Genomic DNA, 22169 nt, shown 5'->3' on the forward strand with positions numbered 1-22169 from the left:
GTAAAAGATTTTTTTGTTTATGTTCATGCTTACGTTGAGTTGTAGCATGTGATATAAACAGCTTTCCGATGTTAAAAAAGAAAAATGAAGCTACATTTTAAACTGTGAGCAGGAACTTCTGTACAGACAGTTTACTTTCTGCGGAAAAGCAGGGCAACCGGCATCTACTAACCAAACTCTCACCTTTCCTTTCTCTCTGTGAAGGGCCGCCAAGTCTGCATGAGCTAAGGCAGCTTACTGCACCCCCACCCCCATACCTTAGCCCCAACTCCATAGACTGGGAGAACATACTTCTGCCCAGACATGGTTTTTGCCGCATGTTCTGTCCCAGTGGAACTGGACTCACCAAGCCCCTGGCCCGGTGAGCAGACCATTTCTGACTTGTTCAACAGTGTTGGTAGCATGGCCGTCCATGGCTCTGAGACCAGAAAAGTCCCCCCAGTTGTATTCCCTTGAACTGCAGGACACCCCCCGCACAACAGGCTGGCTGGGCTGCCAGTCTGCATCCTCTGGGCACTCCCATGGGTCACCCACCCACTTCTGTGTCCAGCCCAGGGATTTGGCAGAGTGGCGGCACCAGTGTCCCACCCAGGCACACGCCTGGACCAGCTACCCCTCAGACATCTAGTGTCCTCCTGCTCCTTGCCCTCCTACTCCACCAGCAGAGCCATTTAGCCCGAGGCCAGTCAGCAAGAAGCAGACCAGTGACTGACTCCTGCAAGAAACTTGCAGTCGAGATGTCTGAATCCAACAAGACCTTTCAGACAGTCCTGTGCCCGTAGAGAAAGATTTGGGCTTTGAAAGATGTCCATAAATTGATATTTTAACCCACACAGATTCTCTGATTCAGAATTTTTTATTCAATCTGTTCATCTATCTTTGCTTGGACCTTTTCACATGTTTTCTGGAAACATCCAAGAGACACAGCAGTCTTACATCAAAAGGATTGGATTTCATTAGTACAGGTTGACTCCAAATTTGGTAATGCTTGTCACTTATAAATTGCCCAAAAAAAATGTTGTGTAATTTCATTTTTTTCAAAGCTTTAACTCTCCATTGATTAACAAGTTTCAAGGGATTGTGAAGTGACTGTGAGTTGCCAACATGTCTGAGGGTTGGGCTTTCTGACTGATCAAAAAGGCATGACTTCTGGATAAAAAGTTTGAGTAGGGTGCCCAGTGGATAGATACCAAAGTCTCTTTTTAACCTTTATACAAAGTAACTTCATAGATTTTCCCTGCAAAGTTACTGCATTAAACAGGTGACAGGTGGCAGCTGTCCCCCCAACCTCTTGACACTCTGATAGCACTGTTTTTTCTGAAAGCTAATCCACAGCTATTTGTAAAGTTCAGTGTTGAATCAAACCATTAGTCAGGGTATAAACTCTACTGAGGAAAATGACCCTTTCCCCACAAATCTAGACTCATTCTAGAATCCCAAAATAAAATAACCAAGGAGAAAAAGATTCCGTGTGTAATTTAGCCCAATATTCGGTTAATAAGCTACTGACCACCTCCAATCTGTGAGACACTGGGTCAGGCCTATGACTGTGAAATGTCTTGCAGAAAAACAAAGCCTAGCTAATGTAGCTTGTGTCTTTGAATGAAAACCTCCAGAAAAGCAGTTCCATGGATGGTCAGGCATGGTGTGACCTCCACTGCCTGCTTAGCATGTAGGACTGAACCCAAGTCCATCTGGAAGCCAGCTCGGCCCCAGGATTCAAGCCTTGAGATCCCCTGCCATCCACCCGTCGAGGCTACAGGTCCCATAAACAGAGAAGCCCTTCCCTTTCTGGACCACAGGGCAACCTGGTCCATGCTGGGAGCCCCCTCAGAGCTTGGGCACTGCACTGTAGGACCAGAAATTCAGGCTTGTGCTGAGCCTCCAAACCGGGGCCTACAAAGTCCTGAAAGCTTCTTCGAGGGCCGAAGAGAGAAGGTGCTCCTGAGCCTGTGGGTGCCCGGAGTGTTCCAGCTAGAATCCTCCCTCTCTGCTTCTCACCTCACCCCTCTTTTTTCATTCTTATGCTGCTCTGTTTATATGTGCAGGTTTGGTCTTTTGATTTTTTACTGAGCAATAATCCAAGCTCATGGTTTTAAAAAGTACTGAATGATTAAAGTAGAAAAAAAAATCACCCAACTTGGTGCCACTCCCTAGAATAACCACTTTTAATATTTGTTTTATATCATGAAAGCCAAATTATCCTCCAGAAACCTAATTTACATCCTGCCAAGAGGATATGAGATTGCCTATTCTCTTGTCAAATATAATAATTATCAAGTATTTTGATCTTTGCTAATCTGAAAGAATGGGATCAGTGTAATGCTTTGATTTGCATTTCTTTATGAATGATAGGAACACCTTTTCACAGGTTTATTGTCCATATGTCTTCTTCCCCATTCATTTCTTCCAGGTTTTATACTATGTTATCTTTTTAAATTTCAAGGAAATTAGTACTTTCTGCCAGATTTTTGATACATCTTTTGGTCTTGTTTATAATCATTTTGACCACAAAGAAGTTTAGTTTTATATAGGCAAGCGAATTAATTTTATTCTCTTGGCTCCTGAATTTTATGTCATGCTTAGAAAACTCTCCCCACTCTATGACCATAACCCATTTTTCTCCTAGTATTTTAATGGGGTCATCATTACACTTAAATCTTCAATCCACCTGGAATTTAAGTTGGCATAAGCCGTGAAGGAGTGGTACAGCTTTACTTCCTTCTCCAAGGGGAAGTCAGTTGTCTTAAGACCATTTATTGAGTAATCCATCTTTTGCATACCTATTGGAAATGATGTCTTTCTCTGGACTTGATGTTATATGTTCCGCTTAGTAACATTTGTCTCCCAACTATTAACTGGAGTCTGGAACCTTCCATCCATCGTATTGGATGGGCTATCTGGTAAAAGCCAAGTGTTGAAGGGTGAGGAAAAGATGCAGGGGGACAGGTTTAACAGCCACTGAAGCATAGCTGGCCCTGGCTGAAGTTGAGCCCCCAGGTGCTTTCACCCCGTAAGGAATGCCACTGAGCTATGACCAGCATCTGCTACTCCCACACTTTTGCTTGAATCTCACTCCGTACAGATGCCCACATGCGAGGTTGACAGTGCAGCTGAGCTGTAAAAATGCTGAAAGGGAGAGGAGACATTGTTTTCTAGCAGTAATGTTTCTACGCTGTTTGCCTAAGCTTTTTAGTAAGCAGTAGTGTACTTCTCACCAAACTTCATGAAGAACATAAAAGCAGAACCACTATTCTAGGGAAAGACGGTCTAGAGTCTCCTTCGTACCCTCCTGAAGGAGGCCCTCAGACCTCTGCCTGAACTCTGCGGCCTGGGCTCAGTGTGCAGTCTCTGAGCTTGTCTGAAGTACGGAACAGCCATCTAATGGGCCACAAAGAGGTACTGATTAATATGTGTGCAGTGAGAGTAAGGAGACAACCTCAGGGCTAACTGCGCATGGCTGCCAGTTCACTACAAGGACAGGACACTTCAGATTGTCCCCTGCAGGAAGAGAACTGGAATGGATGTCCTTCCCAAAACTTGGATGGCAAGGCCCTCTGTATGCTTTGGAGCAAGTAACCTTGTAGAGAAAGGCTCTCTTTGATATAACTGATGATTGTCTTGTTCTTTAGCTTTATGATGGCCTGAGAGAAAATTTGCTTCAGGACATTTTTAGTCAATGATTCAAGCATCACCTGAACAGATCAATTGAAGTAACAAAGCATTATTGCAATTACACAGCATTCTTGCTCTTTCCAGGCACCCAGCTGTCCAGCAGAGTTCTTACTGGTGGTCTGGAGAATTTGTCTTAATCTAAACCCAAGCTCTCAGCTGTGTGCATTTGAGAAAAATGCTGAGGTTTAACCGTACCCTACAGCCCATTGCCCCCAGCCCAGCCTTGTTTCTCTGCAGCACAAATGCTAAATCAATTGCTTGCTTGGTATGAGTCTCACCTTTCTGGTTCTTTTATCTCTTACAATAGTGTCCTAAGATTCTTACTTACCACTAACTCAGAGAATGCTTGTAAAGTATGGGTTAAATATGCTAAGAAAGTTTTTATTTTCAGGTTTGGAAACTAACAGCCTCTTTTGGCAGATCTTTGATGTTTTCAAATACACTAGGGATAGAATTTCTAGATCTTTATTTTCCAGGCTAGCAATTACATACAGTTAAAATGTTGCTTTAGTGTATAAATGCATAGAGAAAGGACTGGCCAGATACACACCAAACTAAAATGGGCCATCTGGGGATAGGAGTGGGGGCCATGGAAAAGGGATAGTTGTGTTTTACCTCTGTATTCTTCAAATAAGAATGTGTTTTTATTACATAATTGCATAATAAAAAAATTAAAACAAATGCCTTATATTCACAGACATGCTTTCTGCTATGGCCCCAACAACAGGAAGCCAAAATCCTCTCTATTGCGTTCACCAGTAATGCTCATCATGCCCTGTCTTTTTAAGATACACTTTGATACAAAACCTCTTGCATGTTTAATTTTTTTAATAGCTTGCTTGCTGGTTTATAATAAAGGATATAGTCCTTTCCAGGACCCAAATCCTATATCCCATGTCCAAAGCACATCTCTTCCCAGTGCCACAGAGTTAGGAAATTCTGCTTAGTAAGCTTTAATTAGAGCCCAGGGAGTTGGGAGGACAAGGGCTTTCTCTGTCTTCTACATGATGTTGCAGGGGATGAAACACCCACCCTCACTAGAAAGAGCCCCTTTAGAATTAGAAATGTCTGTTTCACCATATGTGGCCTCCTCCTGGTCAGCCTGGACAGTCGCTCCTGCCAAGATGGTTGTTGCATGTAAATTTACCTAACCTGTGACTGCCTGTGTTACATTCACTATCCAAGCAGCTGAAGTCCAAAATTAGCTCTAGACCCTCAAATAATGTCCAGTTGAAGCTTTAAAAAAAAATTTTTTTTTTAAATACGTCTTGGTTTCATTTTTTTCTTTGATAAGCTAAATTGTCCATTCTCAGTGGCTAGGAACAGATGTTTTCTTATGTTTTCTTTTACATTAAATACTGAGCAGAGTTTGACCTTTTTCCAGGATAGAAAATGAGCTAGATAACATTGGATACTGAGTATGCCACTGAGAAAACTAAAACACTTCAGATCATTTCTAGAGTGAGGCAAGGCCCAAAGAAATAAATACTCTAAATCAAGAATGAGGTTGGCTGAAGATATCTAGCATTTTATTAACTCTTGTTGGCCTCTTTACAAGTTTAGAGTCAGCTACTACAAAGACATGGACATAGATTTTCTGGTTGACACATACTGTGTGGATTAAAGGATAACTTACAGAAACAGAGTCTCCAAATGGTAAAAATGCCACATTCATTCAGTATCAGACCACAATGGGACAGGCATAAGGCCGGGCAGTGTGCCTGGGCCAGTTTCATTTCTGATTCCTTTTATAGGAGGTCACTTTGGATCACATTTTGCAGGTGGGTCTATAGTTTCTCTTCAAGTTTTTAAAAATTTCAGTCAGTCACTAAAAAAAAATTGTGGTTCCATTATAACTCTAAAATATACATATGTACCACAGTGAACTTAAGACAAAATATGACTCCAGGAAATGGGCCTGCATAGCTAAAACAGCTATTACAAGTAAATGTTCATTTTTATGTAGTCCACTTTAACAACAATAGCTACCATATATATCTAGGCAGATTGCTGGGCATTTTACCACAGTCACAGATGATAAATCTACATCCTCCATGGTAGCTGTTATCATCCCAATTTACAGCCAAGTAAGTTCAAATCCAGGATTTGAATCTGAAATTCAAATCCAGGTTTGACTGGTTCCAAAGGCTAGGCCCTCGTAACAGCCATTTAGACAACGGCACAGCATTTGGTACAACTTCAGTTGCAAAATACTTATTCTTGTGTTTTTAATAAAATTCTATCATGTGTTTGACCAGGTGTTTAAATGTTTGCTTTCATTTATGACTCGTTGATGTGGTATAATACAACAATAAGAGAATTGGTTTGTCTTTTACATAAAGGTAATACTGATTTTTTTTTCTCCCTTTAGCCACCAGCTAAATACCTCCTTCCAGAGGTGACGGTGCTTGACTATGGGAAGAAATGTGTGGTCATTGATTTAGATGAAACACTGGTGCACAGTTCCTTTAAGGTAAATCCACATAAGGAACAACCAGTGGTCTTTGTGATTTGGTCACAGTTATATTGGAAAAGGGAAAATAAAAAGAACCAAAGCCTGCGGTTGTTGATGATGATTTCATGTTCGTGAAGAGATCCCCCTAACAGCTGCTTATTATCTCAGGTGAACATTAACTCCAGTAGTTGAATATTAACATAATTAGTTTGGGAAAAACACTGCACTGCCAATATTCAAGACCTCATTCTTACATAGGAGATGTGTTCTCCAACACTAGCCCCGCAGAAAAGCTGTTCAGCTGGCACAAGGCAGTCAGTGCCCCAGTGCCTCAGGACACCACTTGTGTTTGGCAAGGTAGCTGGAATGCTGTGGGTTCTGTTGGGAGGGGCAGGGGACGCACTATTAAAAACTGACAAGCAACCTACTCTCCTGGAAGTTTTCCCAGACCAGTTTTTGAAAGATGTCCAACTCTGAAGACTTCCAGAGTAATGGCCTTTGAACAGATCCAGCCATTTGTTTTGCCCATTTTCATGACAAGAGGTTGCTGGGGCTTTTTGTAAACTTCATAGCTAATGAGTAGGCACCTGCATGACTCCCTCGGAAGCCGTGGGGCTGCAGTGATGTCGAGGGGGGGCCTCAGCCAGTTTCACTTCTTCCCTTTCCATCTCCCTGCCAGAGTAACAGCAACAATTACAAATCACCAAAGGGCCACAGCTGTGGGAACAGCTGTGTCTACACTATTAAGAAGTAAGTTAATTAACCATTTTCCCCTTTTTTTGAAATGGAATAAATTGTTTAAAAAAGGCAAATGATGGAAAGGTTTGGAAATAGGGGACTGGTGTGCTGGGGAGAAGCAGCAGGTGTTTAGGTCCTGGTTTTCTTTGGGGCATTTCTGGGGTGGAACTGCTGTGCTGTACCAGCTGGTTAGACCACATTCCTCTTCACCCCCCTCCCCAACCACAGATTGCTCCTTCTTTGCTGAGAAACATTAAAAGCACCATGGATGGTGGGGTATGTGTCTCACATGAACCACAGTCTTTCCTTGAAGGTTGTATGGGAAACAGAAGAACCATCTAATTTGCCTAAAGGCCATTCCCAGAAACCTCCTTCCTGGGCAGGACAAGGCGGCTGTCTTTGAGTCCTTTGGGAGAGCGGATGAGGACCACACTTACCTCTAGCAGTGAGAAATGACCTATCTGGCTGCCAGGGCATGTGGGTTCCACCTCATTTCCAAGCACCTCAAGGTTCCTTCCAGGATTGGTCCCAGGACTGCAATGACCTTATGTCCCAGCTCAGCTCTCAACAGCACTGGAAGCCTTTTCTTCCCCATGGGCAAGTTGCTCAGGACTTTGGAGGAAAGCCCTTTGGAGTGGGGGTCAGTTTCTATGGCAGTATAGACAGGTTCCTCTCCAGCAGCTCTGGGAGTGAGGGCAACGCTGGCCAGCCTGCCCGAGGTTACTGAGGTTCTTGCTCCACAGGCAGCGCCTTGGCAGCTGTGGTGCTCCCAGGGGCCCCTCAGAGGGCATAACGCCACAACTGATGTGAGCAGCATCTCTTCACCTCTTCCCTCCCCTCTCTGTCTGTCTCCTTTTCCCAAGGGTTTGCAGTCTGATGATTTTTGTGGGCCTGTTCATCTGAGTAATTTTCTATCTAATATGTGGAGTTCTATTTAGAATTGTCTGTAAGTCCATCACTGAGAACATAGTGACTGCTAAGAAATCATATTTGAGTTGTGTCATATTTGTATTGCTAAGGCATTAAATATGCAGAAGTTTGTGAGTATGATGGGTATCGTGTTACTTAGAACAGAACACTCTAGGTTGGGCCAGCTCTCCCCACCCACCAGGGCAGGAGACAGTGCCAGGTGAGGCCTGAAGTCACCAACAGGACTGGATGGAGCCATGGGCACTCATCAGACCCTTGCTGTAGCTATGGAAGAGAGGAGAAACCTAGGTCAGAGGGGAAGAAGCCTGCCCAAGGTCATGGCCTGTGGCCTATGCCTTCATCCCACATGCCCTTGACCCTGCTTTGTGTCCATGTGCTGAGCATCTCCAGCCAAGCAGCCCATCACAGGACAGCCCACCCTTGGGGGCCCGATACAGATTACCTTCCCCAGGGAGCACTGCCCTCTACCATGGAGCTCCTACCTCCTCCCCCTGCTGAGAGCAGTGGTTCCCCATCATCGTGGCAGCACTCTAGGCAAGGGCTAGAATTGCTGAAGAGCCTTTGCCTGGCCCCGCTGCCCCATCCTTTGCTGTTGCGGCCAGGTGGGTGATAAAGAGGCTGGACCAGGATGCTGAAAATGTAACAATATTCAGAACAGAAAATAACACTCTCCTGCTTGTGCTTATTTTAAGGAACCAAGGCATACTTGAGCATCCATCGCCTGAACTGTTTTTCCCAATAATAAAAACATGGGTCCAGGCAAGGTTTTTTCTTGCTAAAATTTCCAATTTTATTTTGTTAAGACATACTAATTATAGTTTCTTTTCTCTCTAGCCTATTAGCAATGCCGACTTTATTGTTCCAGTTGAAATTGATGGAACAATACATCAGGTAAGAAGTCAAAGCTAAATCCAAGTTTCAATCAGCTTTTTTTTAGTAATTATATTTCCTATGAACTTTATTTCTAAATTCCCAATTCAGTAATAATTTTATTGCTGAATCAAAAGGAAGCTGAATTTCTAAAATAGATGCAATGGTTTTCTGCTTTTCTTCATTCAGATAAATGTATTTTATACTGAGTTTATAGGGAAACTAACCCATTTGTAAGTATTAGATGTGGTTGCAAGCTCAAATAGGTCTCTGATTGGATGCAGACTTGTGGAAGTTTCCACATTCCCCACTGGCCTAGCCTGATGGTTTCATTAACTTCCTCATGTGATTGCTTTAGGCTACCATTCTAGCAGGCAATGGGCAAATGGCACAAGTCACCCACTCAGTAGATTCTTGAGAAAAGTTGTCCGTTTCCAGTGCCAGCCTTTCCAGACTGATCTTGTCATTCTGCATGTGTTCAGTGAATCATTAGCAAAAACTCAACCCAAAAGAGAAAGTGGGAAGGGAGTGAGTTTTGGGGTCAGCAGGCATCTTTGAATGCCCTAGTCATTTGGCATGCATCTTGTTCTGAATTTTTTTCCTTATTTACACGAAGCTCCTCCAGAATAGCTTCATTTATGAACATATTGGAAACATTATAGGAAAACTAGCCTTGAAGGTTGAAGAGTGGGGGAGCCCTTGTCAGGTTTTCCACATCTTCCTTGGCAACCATGGTCTTAAAGGGAGAGTCTCTGGCCTGATGTGTTGCTACTCCAGGAAGGAAAACCTCTCTTGGTGTTTGAGCCAGAACATGATGTCTTTCCTTAACAATGCCAGTCATCTCTCTGACCTTTGAGTGTAGGGTATCAGAGTTGGTGAGGCCTTGGAAATCAGCTAGTCCAACCACCCCCATTGCCCAGATGGGGAAACTGAGGCTCAACAGAGCGAGGGTTGGTTCAGGATCACACAGTGGGAAGAATTAAACCAGACCTTGCCTCCTGGCCCAGAGCTCTGTTCCTGACACTCCCTTCCCCTCTCCTGCCAGGAGGTCCTATCAGGAAGCCATCTCTGGGAAAGGCAGCTTTGTCACTAGTGTCACTTCAGGCTTTTAAAATCCATCAGGGAGCCAAAACAGCAGGCACTTGGGCATTTAATATTTGCAAAAGCATCAGCTGAATTAAGTCAGCATCTGAGAAGCAGTTAAAAGGCTTCTGCATTTATTATCTTGGCTCGCGTCACAAAGTAGTAAGACAGAGGAGAGGCTGTCCACCAGCATGGCTAGAGTTAGGGGAGAAATTACTCTTTCTACCTGTGACTCAGCATGACCTGTTATGGCAGCCCATTCTGAAGAGTCCCCCAACCTCCTCCTGACTGAGCGGTGATTCACTTGGTGTAGCTACCCCAGGACCCTGGGCTGGGATCAGAAACTCTCCTGAGGGAACGAAGCCACAGGCATCAGGAGAACCAAGGCCCTGGCGAAGGCCGTGGCCTCGTTCAAGTAATCCAGGATAGGCTGTGCCGGTCCCAATGGGCCTATTCTTGGTTACTTGCACGCGGACGCGGGCCTGGACGCCGGCATCCGGGCCCAGGACCCTCCTCTCTGCCAGAGGCATCAGCACTAGAGTTCCCAAGTCAGTCTCCTGCCCTTCACATGTAACAAAGCTTACTTTCCAAGCAGTATTCCCAGGGAGACTGAGAACCACAGCTGCCCCCATGCTCTAGCACCAAAGAGTCTCATGGGCAGAGTGGGGACCTGGAGCTACTATAGCCGTAGGCCCTGCCCTCAGCACCCACCCGGCCTCCCAGCTCCTCAGAGCCCTGTTGGCACCCACCCCAGGGTGCCTTACCTCACTCTTCGCCACATGTCTTTCAGTCTGCCACAAGTTTCCCCCAGGTCCTGGCTCTGTAAAATTGCCCTGCCAGCAGCACCCACTGTGTGGTACAGTGTCCCCCATCCCCCGTTACTCCTCCTGCCAGACGTCCAGCTTGCTCCATCTGCCATTCCCAGCCCCAAGCAAACTCACCCTGGCCCTGCCTTTGCACTTCCTCTTCAACCACTCCTCCTGTCCCCCGACTCCCCTGTTACCACTGCCTCTGAAGGGCTGTGGCCATTCTCAACACCCAGGACTCCAGTTCATACTGCTTCCACTGCCCAGAAGTCCGGAAGCCTGCTTCTCATCCCTATCCACCTGGTGGACTCCTATTCATCTTTTAAGGTCCAGGCCAAATATTACCTTCTGTGATTCCCTCCTCTTGAAAGGGGACTTAATGGTCCTTAATTTTTCCCTCTGCTGCAGTTGTCATTATGCATGTTTGTCTTGACATATTTTTGTGTGTGACTGCTCTAGACTGTGAGCTCTTCAAGGGCAAGGACTGTCTTTTATTCATTTTTGTAACTTCTTCAGGCTGAGCACAGAGCTGGTGAATATGAATTGAACTGAATTTTAACAAGTTTGATTTATTTTAGGAAAGTGGCTAATTTCAAATGGAATTCATTCGAGTTTTAATTAGTTCTTCCTGCTCCCACCTCCTCTGCCTTCTCTCACCGGCTTTGCCTTCTCTCCCTTCTCCCTCGTTTCCTCAGACTTGCTCAGGCTCCACACTCAGGAGCACAGAGCCCAGCCACTCCAGGAGAGGATCCTCTTTGCCCTCCTCTGCTTGGAGGCCCCTCCAGATGGCTGGTTTCTGGAGCCTGGGAGGAGGCTGGCTTCCCATCCCTGAAGTAGCTATTTCGGTACCAAGCCCAAGCAGAGTAACCTTTCTGGTGTCAACTAGATGCTTCCCACGCCAACACGAGAGGCACTTCCTGCGGCTTTGCTGGGGCCGCGCTCCACCACAGGCCTGCCTGGCAAGAGGGTAGCAGCTGAAGCCATCCCAGACCTGCCAGGCAGTGTCCAAAAGGGCAACCCCCAGACCATGGCCTGCATCTACATAGGGCCTGATCCAGAAAATATGCCAAGAACCACCTTGAAACAAAGGAGTCATTCGCAGAAATATGGCACCACCCTTACACTTGGGATCCTCAATACCTGGTCAGCCTCCCTTTTTCCCTTTCGAGGGGCAACTCAGACGTGGAGCCCAATCTGAGGAGCGTGGCTGGCCTGAAGTACCATCCCTCATACATTCTGGATCCCCCTGCCACACACAGACCTGGGGGGAGGCAGGAACCTGTTTAGGAGCCCTTCCTACACCAGGAGACTGGGCCGCAGGCCATCCCCAGCAGCTGCTATGACTCACCAACTTGCTGTTGCTGCCTCGCAGGTGTATGTGCTGAAGCGGCCCCACGTGGACGAGTTCCTCCAGAGGATGGGACAACTCTTCGAGTGTGTGCTCTTTACTGCCAGCCTGGCCAAGGTGAGTGCCACTCCCAGGCTGATGCCCCAGCCCCTCCACCCCTATGCCATCTGTCAGGTAGCCCCTTGGTAAGGTAGAGGAAGCAATTTCTGTGGTGACTGGCTGTCACCCTGATGGGATGGATGTAGGCCATGTATATGGCACCAGCCTGAAAGGCTTCTGGGTTCCCATGGTGACAGGGAACCCTGGAACAAATGCTGCATCAAGTTGCCGCATGCAGCCACCTAGAGCTGGCTGTCCACAGACCAGGAAATTGCACGTGTCCAGCGTAACCAAGAAAGGGTGTCTGCATCTCAGCTGTTGACTGGCAACCAAAAGCTAGAGGCCCAGGCCTGCGTGCCCTTGGCTTAGCTTACCACGTTTGGGAGACATGACTGTCCGAAGCTCACCCACATGCCTGGGCCCAGCGGGAGCTCTGCCTGCCCAAAGGAGCCTGTGGCCTCAGGCACAGTACTTCACTCCTCTGCCCTTAGTTTCTTCTGTAAATTGAGGATAACCCTGCCTTCCTGGTGGGGTAGATTAAATGAAATAACGCATGTAGAGGACTTAGCACAGTGCCTGATCACTCAGCATGTGTTTGGGGAGCTCTGTGTTCTGTGCTGCACGGGCCCTGCCACAAAGTAGTGCCCCTGATGCTCCCTCTCTGCTATCAAAGGACTAATGGTGATAAAATAGCTCACACACATTTTGATCCTGTGGCTTGGTGTGAACCACTGACCCAGTGTCTGCACTGACTGACCAGAGTGGTTTCTTTGCCCTTTCACACTGTCTAAGGGACCAGCAGGTTCACACGACTGCCAATGCAGTCACATCCATCCTTCCACAGGGCGGGGCAGACCTCAGACCTCAGTACCTGGTCAGGCTCCCTCTTTCCCGTTCAACCTGGAGCCCAATCTGAGGGGCATATCTGGCCTGAAGTGCAGACAGATAGGTCCCTGCTCCCCAGAGGAGGTCCTGTGCTGTGTCCAGGGCAGGCCAATGGGCCCTGGCATCCTAGGGAAGGACCTGGCCATGACCATCTCTTCAACCCTGACTCCTGGGGCCAGCACCATCCATTTGTTGGTTCTCCAGAGACCCTTGAGAGACCCTGAGTGGCCCCTAAGATGAGCTGTGTGGGGCCCAGGTTAGCCAGACCCTCTCTAAGGACTCACATGCAGCTTACCCACCATGTCCTGTCTCTGGACAGCTCCCTCTTCTCTGCATGCTGAGGTCTGAATCCTGGCTCCCAAATATACTGCTTTGCCAGCCTGGACACTCCTGGTTTGGGCCATCTCTCTGTGATGGCCAACGTGACCGAGTACCCTACCTTCAAACATACACCAGGTTCAGCAGTAGGCCTTAAAACATGAGCCTGCAGAGAGGCACTCCAAACCCGGGCTTAACTCCTGCATACTAAGAAAAGAATGAGGCCTCAGGGAAGCAGAGTCCCCAGTGGGAACTCCTTCAGATGAATGGTACCAAGACTGCTTTACTGTAGTGTCGATGCCTCTTCTGACAGTGCTCTGGGACGCTGAGCGGCCTAACATAGCCAAAGAAATAACAAACAGGAAGATTGCGCCAGTGCAAAAATGGAGAGTTGTTTTTCCTTTGGCAAAATTGAATGCTCTTCTTTGGCGTTATCTCCAGCGCTCACTGGAACATCCATGCTGTCTCTCTCCCTGGCCTGCATCCACCTGCCCCTCCATCTGTCTCTCCAGCCCTTCTCTCACTGCCACTGCAGCCTGGCTCAACTAGGTTCACTCCCAGGGGCAGCCTTCCAGCCTCTTCCCCCCATGCACCAGTGGTGCTGACGGGGCAGTCCCAGCAGCACTGTCAGGACCGAGGCCCTCCCGGCTGCCGCACAGCAGCTTTCAGAAGACCAAGCTGACTGTAGGGCTCTTCAGTTTCTGCTTCCACGTCTCAGTTTCCTTGCATCACACCTTCATTCACCCAACAAATACTTACTTAGTGCCAGGACTGTGTGTCGGGCCCTGTACTAGGAACGGGGGCTGGGGAAGGACAGTGTGCCACACAGACCAGAAGGAAATCCCCTGCCCTGTGAACCTCATATCCCCACATTCAGCTCCAAGGCCTGGGACTCCCAGACTGTGTTAATGATTTTGCAGAGACGACCATCTTTCCCCTCCAGAGGCAGCCCCTATAACCACCCACGTGGTTGTACCCTCAACAGCAGAAAACTGCAGTGCTGGGAGCCTTCACCAGCTCGGCAGCAGGAAGCACAGCCTGCTCCTGGGCTCTGCCTCCCTCTGGAGGCCCTTCCCGTGGAGTCGGAGCTGCTGCTTGCATTTGTGTAGCCCTGTATCCTGCGGCCCAGCTGGCATTCCTCTGTCCTCAGGGGAGCTGTGCATTCCACTGCCAGCCTTGCCAACACCACCAGCCGCAGGGGCTTCCTGACTCCCTGGCAGAGTCACTGGGACCCTAGTGACAACTGGCTGTGCCCGTACTTTGGTCTTGGTGCCGAGCCTGACCTCACATCACGATTGGAACTGCCACTCTTTTGCCTCCATCCCCAGCCACTCAGGGTGGCCCAGTCTCTTAGACATCTTCATTTATGAAGATTTTCTCTCAAGGATGTGCCCTTTATGTCTTTATCTAGTCCAGCCTGCTTTGGGGAAAATTCCCCAGACCATGAGAGAGAGCCAGCAGGATGAACCCCAACTATGAGCTGGGCTCAAGCTCCCCCCAATAAACCTGGGCTCCAAATAAATGGAAGTGGGTGTGGGGGTACCATCTGGTGATGGTCAGGGGCTAGTCTGGCCCAGTTGCCCAGAGCACCTCTAGAGGGCAGTGTGGCCTCATGCCAAGCAAGCCAAATTCAAGCCCTCTCATTCCTTCACTGATTAATATGGTATCTACTGAGCCCTATCCTGAGACAGGTGTTCTGCAAGGGTGACAGGACAGACAGGGCCTGAGCCCTGGCAGGTGAAGAGAAAATACAGCAATCCCAGAGGGCCACCAGCTCTGTCCAGATGGGATGTGGGCAGACTCTCCATAGGGTAAGAGGGACCAAGGCCCAAAGAACAGGGAGACAGGACAGGCCATGCAGAGAGCTGGGAGGGAATGTGCCAGGAGGGCGGCCCGGGCACAGGTGCTGACCATGGTCCAGCCCGTGTGGCTCAAGCGGTGGACATGAAACTGCCGTGCCAAAGTCACGCTGTGGCCATGAGGGAAAGAGTGGCCAAGCCTACTGTGAGCCTTCATCCCTGTGCAGCTGCCCAGTGGCCATGTATGCAGGGGTAGCTCCGGAAAGCTGTGAGGTGAGGGAAAGGAGGCCCCTGGGAAGGGCCGGGGGCTCTTCAGGAGGCGCCCAGGCCAGAAGTTCCGGAGACCTGGCCCAGGGCCTGCCAGTATCAGCAGAGGGGCAGGTGAGTTCAGGGTATTTCTGGGGACGGACCTGACAAAAACTGTAGGGGGCTTGGACATGAGAGGTACAAGAACTGGAGGAATCCAGGGCACTGACAGTCAGGAACAGGGTCAGGGCCCGACAATGCGCCCCAGGGCCAAGGTGCATTAGAAGAGTGTGATTTGGTCCTGCCTCAGGGGCTGCCGGCCCACCTTCACCACAGCGCCTGCCTTGCAGTACGCAGACCCTGTGGCTGACCTACTGGACCGCTGGGGTGTGTTCCGGGCTCGGCTCTTCAGAGAGTCGTGTGTCTTCCATCGTGGGAACTACGTGAAAGACCTGAGTCGCCTTGGACGGGAGCTGAGCAAGGTGATCATCGTGGACAACTCCCCCGCCTCGTACATCTTCCACCCCGAGAATGCAGTGAGTAGCCCACAGGGACACTGCCGTCCAGCTTGGCCTTGCCAGGCAGGTGATGCTTTGTGCCCAGGAGCTCCTACCCGCTCCTCCGTGCAGGATTCACTTTGCATGCGCCTGCCACTGACCGAGGTATTTGACCCCTCAGGGTATCAGTCCGCTCACCTGTCAAACGGGGATTCCGGCAGGCTCTGGGGAGATGGTTGAAGGAGTTTTGTGCTACAGGTGAGAAGCCCTGGAATGGTACTCAGGAACAAGGGGAGGTGGCTTCAGCCCAGCCTTTGCAGTGTCACTGCTGAGCAGAGCCTATCATTAGCATCCTGGGGTTGGCCGCTTCAGACCTTCATGACCCTTATAGGCTCAGAGGCCTGGTGCCCTGTGCGGCAGACCTACTTCCTAAAGAAAAATGAATATACAGCACTTCAATAAGATCTTCAGACAAGGCTGCCAGGCCTTATGCACCATCAGAAGTCTAAAGAGCGGCACAGTGGGCACATCTCCTACATAAACTCCCTGGAGCCTGGCGAACATGGACCCTACTCACTGGGTGCAGCACAGCTCCCAGAACAAGAGAGAAGCCCTCCTACCCCAGGTCAGAAGAGGTCGGCCAGGCCCATGGTGACCCTGCCCTCAGCTCAGGCAGGTCTGGAGAAGAGCCTGCAGGCCCAGACTTCTCAGACCCAACAAAAACCTACAGGGGGGCCTTTCCTTGAGTCCAGAACTCTTTTGCTCCACTTAAAACCAAAAAATGCCTTCAAACTAGATTGAGTCAGTTGCTGTGTGATCATTACTTGCATAAACATTCAAAATTTACTACATTTAAATATGTTCATTTTAATGACTTAATCAAATACTTTTTAATAGAATCACAGTTCCATTATCATGTCTGACAAAACTAATAATTTCTTAATGTTACCTAATATCCAGACTGTGTTCATATTTTCCCTATCATCTTGAAATGTTTTCTTATATTTGAATTGTTTGAATCAGAATCCGCATGATGTCCACACATTGCTTTGGTTAATGTGTCTCTTAATTCTTTTATAATCTTAACACTCCTCCCTCTTCCTCCCTTTCTCTTCCATGCTGTTTATTTGTTGAAGAAATTCTGGTTATTTGTCCTGTAGAAATTTGCTACATTCTGTGCTTGTCTTTTGCCGCTGCCTGCTGGTGATGAATAGATTGTGCTCTAGTGGCTGTATTTCCTGTAAACAAGCAGATCTCCATGACTGGATTAGATTCAGTTTCAGTTGCCTTTTTTTTTAAAGGATACATCACAGGAGATGTTGTATAACTTAATGGTGGTAGCACATCAGCATGCATATAATGTCAGGTTGTCCCACGTTCAAAGATTTTAAATTTATCTTTAGATTCAAGTGTTGTTAGCCCATCCATCCAATTTAAAATTCCCCATCAACTTTACACTTAAAATGTGAGCTTTCTTCATGACCATTGCCGACATCCCCTATTTCGTTAGGAATTGCAAAATAGTAGTTTCTAAATTCTATCATTCTTTATGCATTTATTGGCTGGAATTCCATTTTTTCAAAAATTAAACTCACCCTCATCAACTACTTGATTATCCTGAAATTCAGTTTGAGTATTTGAATAGGATAGTCTTGTTCTTTTTCTTTAATTCCACAATTTTCAGAGTAATGAGCTGGTGCTCTAGCAAGCTCCAAAAGTAACCAATGATTTTTTTTAGGTATCATGAATTCGCGGGGTTTTTTATTGTTACAACTTAATCCACTTATTATTATTTTGTATGCTCAAATGTCCGCCTTTGGCCAGTAGACACCCCTTCAAATAACCAGAGTCTCTGGTAGCTTCCTGCTCTCTGGTAAACAAGATGTTCCAGGCTCCTCTTGTCCGTTTCTTGCTGCAGCCCTGGAATGAGCCATTTTTCTGTGGAACCTGGTCCCCATTAGTGGAAATGGTATTTACAAACCACAGTTTGGGTAGGCTGTCATTGTTACTGAGATGTCCTTCACTTCTAGCCCATTCTATTGGATGGAGCTAAAATATACATATTTTTAGAATGAAAACTAAATCATAAGTGCATATTGGTTTTTCCAGTTCAGTGTTATAGCAGAGTTTTTATCTAATTTCTTTGTTTTTTTGTATTTGTATCTACTTCTTTTAGGCTGAAACTCTTGATTCCTAAAAATATTAACAGCAATACATACTGATATTTTTCTATAGCATTAAGTTTAATAGTTCCAAAATAGCAGTACTAATATTATTACTAATAACAAGACAGTTGAATGTATTTAGGGTGTTTTAGAAGATGTACAAACAGAACACAGTGTTTTAAAATCACTTGAAATAAGTCTCTGGTTATCTCACCAACTTTATATATAGTTAGGTTCATTTTTTTATTGCTTTTTTCTTAGTGGGTTTAGTTTTATTTCAATTATGTAATACATTTACTTGGTTCCAACATTGATGTGGTCAGTGAATAAGAATTTAGAGAAGTCCATGACCATCCCTGTCCTCTCTCCCATTCATGCCCCTCCCCCCAGAAGAAGTCAGTTTTTTGTTAATCTTTACCTTTTTTATTTTTTTATTACATAAGAAATTGTTAGGTTTCTAAGCAGTCTTTAGATTTGTAAAAGAGTCAAAAATATTACTTTTAAACTTTTTTTATTTCCCCAAATTTCTTTTTGAATCTCTTCTTTGTACCCCTGGCTACCCCATACTACCACACTTTCTAAAGCTAAGGAAAAGTCCACCCTTTGGCCATGGCTTCAGAACATCCTGACATTGTATAATCTTTTAACTGTTCACTGCTAAGCAGGGGAGAGCAAGGGAGGAAATCTCCACTTCCCCATGCCATGCAGCCTGGCACAGAGTCCCCACATGGAAGCCCTCCTGTGCCCTGCACTGCCTGCTGTTGGTGGCTGGCAGGTAACTTCCGGTTCCAAGTGCTCTGAGGTGCCAGGAGCTGGTTTGATGCAACGGAAAGAACTTTTTAAAACTGGCAAGTAGCAAGGCTAATCTTCTTATATTCTGTGCTCTGGCCACCTTTTCAGCAGCAGGAAAGTAAAACAGGCAAATGCACACAAACTGGATGCACTTAACCCTGACCTTCCTGCGCCATCTCCCAAACCAGGTAGCTTTTGATTGATCTTAGCTGGGACAGGGGAATAAACAAGATGATGATGATGATGATTTCGGATACCCATCCTCCTCAAAGAAAATATCATAAGTCAGGGTCCTAGTCAGGCTAGGAGCGGCCCCCAGCACTGGACGCAGTTCTGCTGCCCCTGCGGGCTCTGTCTTCCAGGTGCCTGTGCAGTCCTGGTTCGATGACATGACGGACACAGAGCTGCTGGACCTCATCCCCTTCTTCGAGGGCCTGAGCCGGGAGGACGACGTGTACAGCATGCTGCACGGACTCTGCAGTAGGTAGCGCGGCCTCCCACCTGTGCTCTCCAGGACCTCCGGCCTCGGGGACCTGCCTGGCTTCAGCTCCCTGGGAGCTCCATGGGAGGCTGCTCCTTGCTCCACACCATGGGGTGAATGTGGCCATACCTACCTGTTTTATTTTTTAAGAACAGAAACAACTATTTTAAAGTGAACTCTTTTAACGATTTCATAAAGGGACATGCATTTTACTGAATTTGCTTTTCTTAAAACATACCAAATAGGAAAAAAAAAAAGCTTGATATCTATTGAACTTCCTTTCAACTGTCCTTCCCTCCAAGCAGACAACCTGTCCCCTTCTCTCCCAGCTCGGAGCAGCTGACCCAACTCAGAATCTCTTCCTACAGGATGAAGTGCCTTTTTGAATGTTATTTTAAGCTGAGAGTTAATTTTTCTACACAACATGTTTCCAGACATCTTTTAGTCTTTTATTGTCTTAGATTCTCTAAGAGATAAATATGACAATTTTCTAGAACCGGGTAGGGTAGGGGTGGCTAGGAAGTCATAGGAGCCTTTCTCCCAACAGGTGTGACTGCTCAGACGACCTGTGGCATGCTGCAGGGTCAGGCTCCTGATGGGAGCTTTTATGACCATGTCGGTGTCTTCATTCATTTCTGACCCAGTGTGGAATGTATCTGCAACTGTGTGGCTTGACACTTGAGGAAACAAAGATTCTTTTGTATTATAATCATTATTATTTCTGATGGTCACAGATTTGTCCTGAGGTCACCTTTTTCCCCTTGAAAGTGACGTCATGTCACTTCTGCGTTCACACTACTGCCATGCTTCCATAAGTTGTTTTGTTGGCCATGTTTTGGGCAGAGCAGTTACAAGAAACTCTAAAACCCTTGGATATTTTTTAAAAATCTGTTTATTGATTTTTAAATATTTCCTTTCCAAAAGCTGGATGTACATGGAACTGTTTGGGAATTTTCTTTGCTGCTACTGCGCTGCCACCAAACGGGACTGACCAGCAGCTGTCACACTGTTCTTTGCCACTGTGCCTATGCTCAGAATCTGCTCACTGCTAAGCTGCAAACTTGGACAGGGTCAGAAACATAGGTGTGCCACCCAACTGCAGACTGTACCAACGGCCTCCTTCCCTGGCATTGGCTGTGGGAGTTGAGAAGGGCACAAGGACAAGAGGGCCAGTGCACCTCAGGGGTGTCACATTCATTTTAAACTGAAGTCGACATCAAATCCTGTGATCAGCTGACTATTCTCTCCTTAGAACCTGTGGCTTCAACCAGCCACCATGCTGACGCAGCCCACGTCCATCTCTAGGGCTTCTATTTTGAAGCACAGCCTATTTCTGAGCCAAGGGTTGGAGGTCACCCTGAGCCAGCTCCCTTTGCAGCCTTTCCCAGTGAGTTGTTTTAAGCAATGCCATGTTCCTTGTTTGACAACAAGAAAGTCTCTAAAGTATTGCTCTTAAAAACAATTGAAGAGAACCTTTTTGTGTTGGCACCATTGCCTTAGTCCTCCATGGGATGGGCCTCTGCCAGAGTTCTGGTGGCAGCAACTGGCACTTAAGAGACCAGAAACTGGGGGTCAAAGTAAAATCCTTTTTTTGTTTTCATTGATGATATAATGAAGCCAGCTGCCAATCATACCCTGCCAATAGCACTTTGGCCTGTGGACTGCCATGCATTCAGAAGAGAAATAAGCATTCAGGGATAACCAGATCTCCCCATCTGAGTGTTCTGAACCTAGTAATCCACATGCCAATTAAAATCAAACAGCCGCTTGCTAGGCATTATTACCACAGATGACAGTCCCGTGGCAGACCAGCACATGCCATAGACCTCAATTGGGAAAACTAGTCATTAAATGAACCCACTGCCTTAAATGTCTTGAATGTCGCAGTCAAGTGTCTGTGTTGTGTTAAAATCCACATGGAAATCAGTCCTAATGAGAGCCTTAGACCCTCACCCATGCCCCCTTCTTTCTCGGCATCCAAGGCCATGTTTGGATAGGGGTAGAGAGGACAGAAATTCTAGAATACTTCAGGGGAATCGAGCCTAGGCATAGTGCCCCACTTCTGACAGATGGAGTGAAGACACTTGGCAATCTTGAGCCAGACACTTCGCCTAGTAGTTCCGGGAACGGTGAGTGCCATTGCACCCACCCAGTGTGGAGCCACTGGGGATGGAGCCTGGCTCCTGCCGCCACAGACACCGAATGTCTCGGGAGGGCCACAAACCCTCTGGGGGTTCAGGATTCTGTGCACCTTATTTGACCACACTCCAAAATTCCATTTTTATTTTAACCCTCAATTCTGCTTTATGTACATAATCAGAGTATCTATATCTCTATATATATTTTTAATCATCTACATGTAAATGAAGCAATAGAATTCTAACAGGCCAAGAAATGAGATGAATGTTTGGGGTTTATGTTTTTTAAGGTAAATACGGGTATTGTTTTTAATTATTACCTTTTATTAAATTGTGGGCTTTAAAACCGAATGACACCTATTAGCTATTTCTCTGTGCCATATACTTCCCATGTTATCAAAACATCCCCCAACTCTTTAGCCAAAAGGGAAATCTGACTCTTGAGTTTCCATGGTCCTTTCTGTACCAGGTTAAAATATAGTCTCCTGGGCAAATATTTTCTACAGTAAGATCTGGGACAGGATACCTTGGGTCATGGACTCTGGCCTCTATGATGTTAAGACCTCACTGGCCAGGCCTTGAGTGGAGGTGCCATGCTTGTCTGACATTGTTACTGCTCTGGAATCCTCCCTGCTGGTCTGTCGTTGGGCCCGTTAGCTGTTTGTAAACAGTGCATTTGTTCACGAATAAAGGAACAGTGTCTGTCTCGGCTGACTGTTGGTGGGGAAGCTCCTCTGACATGGTGCCGTTCTGATGAGATGTCCTGGAGACATGAGGATGCCCAGAGGACACTGACTTGTCATGGTCGCAGCATCCGAACTTTTAGTATAAAAAGGAAATCTGT

The 22169-nt window shown here is 46.8% G+C and overlaps 1 protein-coding gene across 8 annotated transcripts in view; it reads left to right on the forward strand.

Annotated features, from left to right (window-relative positions):
- Positions 1-22032, forward strand: part of CTDSPL (CTD small phosphatase like) — a 107773-nt gene extending 85741 nt beyond the window's left edge. The window contains exons 4-10 of one of the 8 annotated variants that reach the window (XR_005060214.2): positions 6047-6148; positions 8633-8689; positions 11930-12022; positions 15603-15788; positions 15931-16007; positions 19069-19186; positions 19735-22032. Coding sequence is in view for 7 of the 8 variants with exons in the window: in XM_017665202.3 (XP_017520691.1) it covers positions 6047-6148; positions 8633-8689; positions 11930-12022; positions 15603-15788; positions 19069-19186; positions 19735-19826 (648 nt within the window). In the remaining variant the exon portion in view is untranslated. The other 7 variants (XM_017665230.3, XM_017665202.3, XM_017665240.3 and 4 more) reach the window with 7 other exon arrangements.
- Positions 22033-22169: the final 137 nt, after the last annotated feature.

This window comes from Manis javanica, chromosome 15 (genome assembly GCF_040802235.1).
Source record: "Manis javanica isolate MJ-LG chromosome 15, MJ_LKY, whole genome shotgun sequence".
Lineage (NCBI taxonomy): Eukaryota > Metazoa > Chordata > Mammalia > Pholidota > Manidae > Manis > Manis javanica.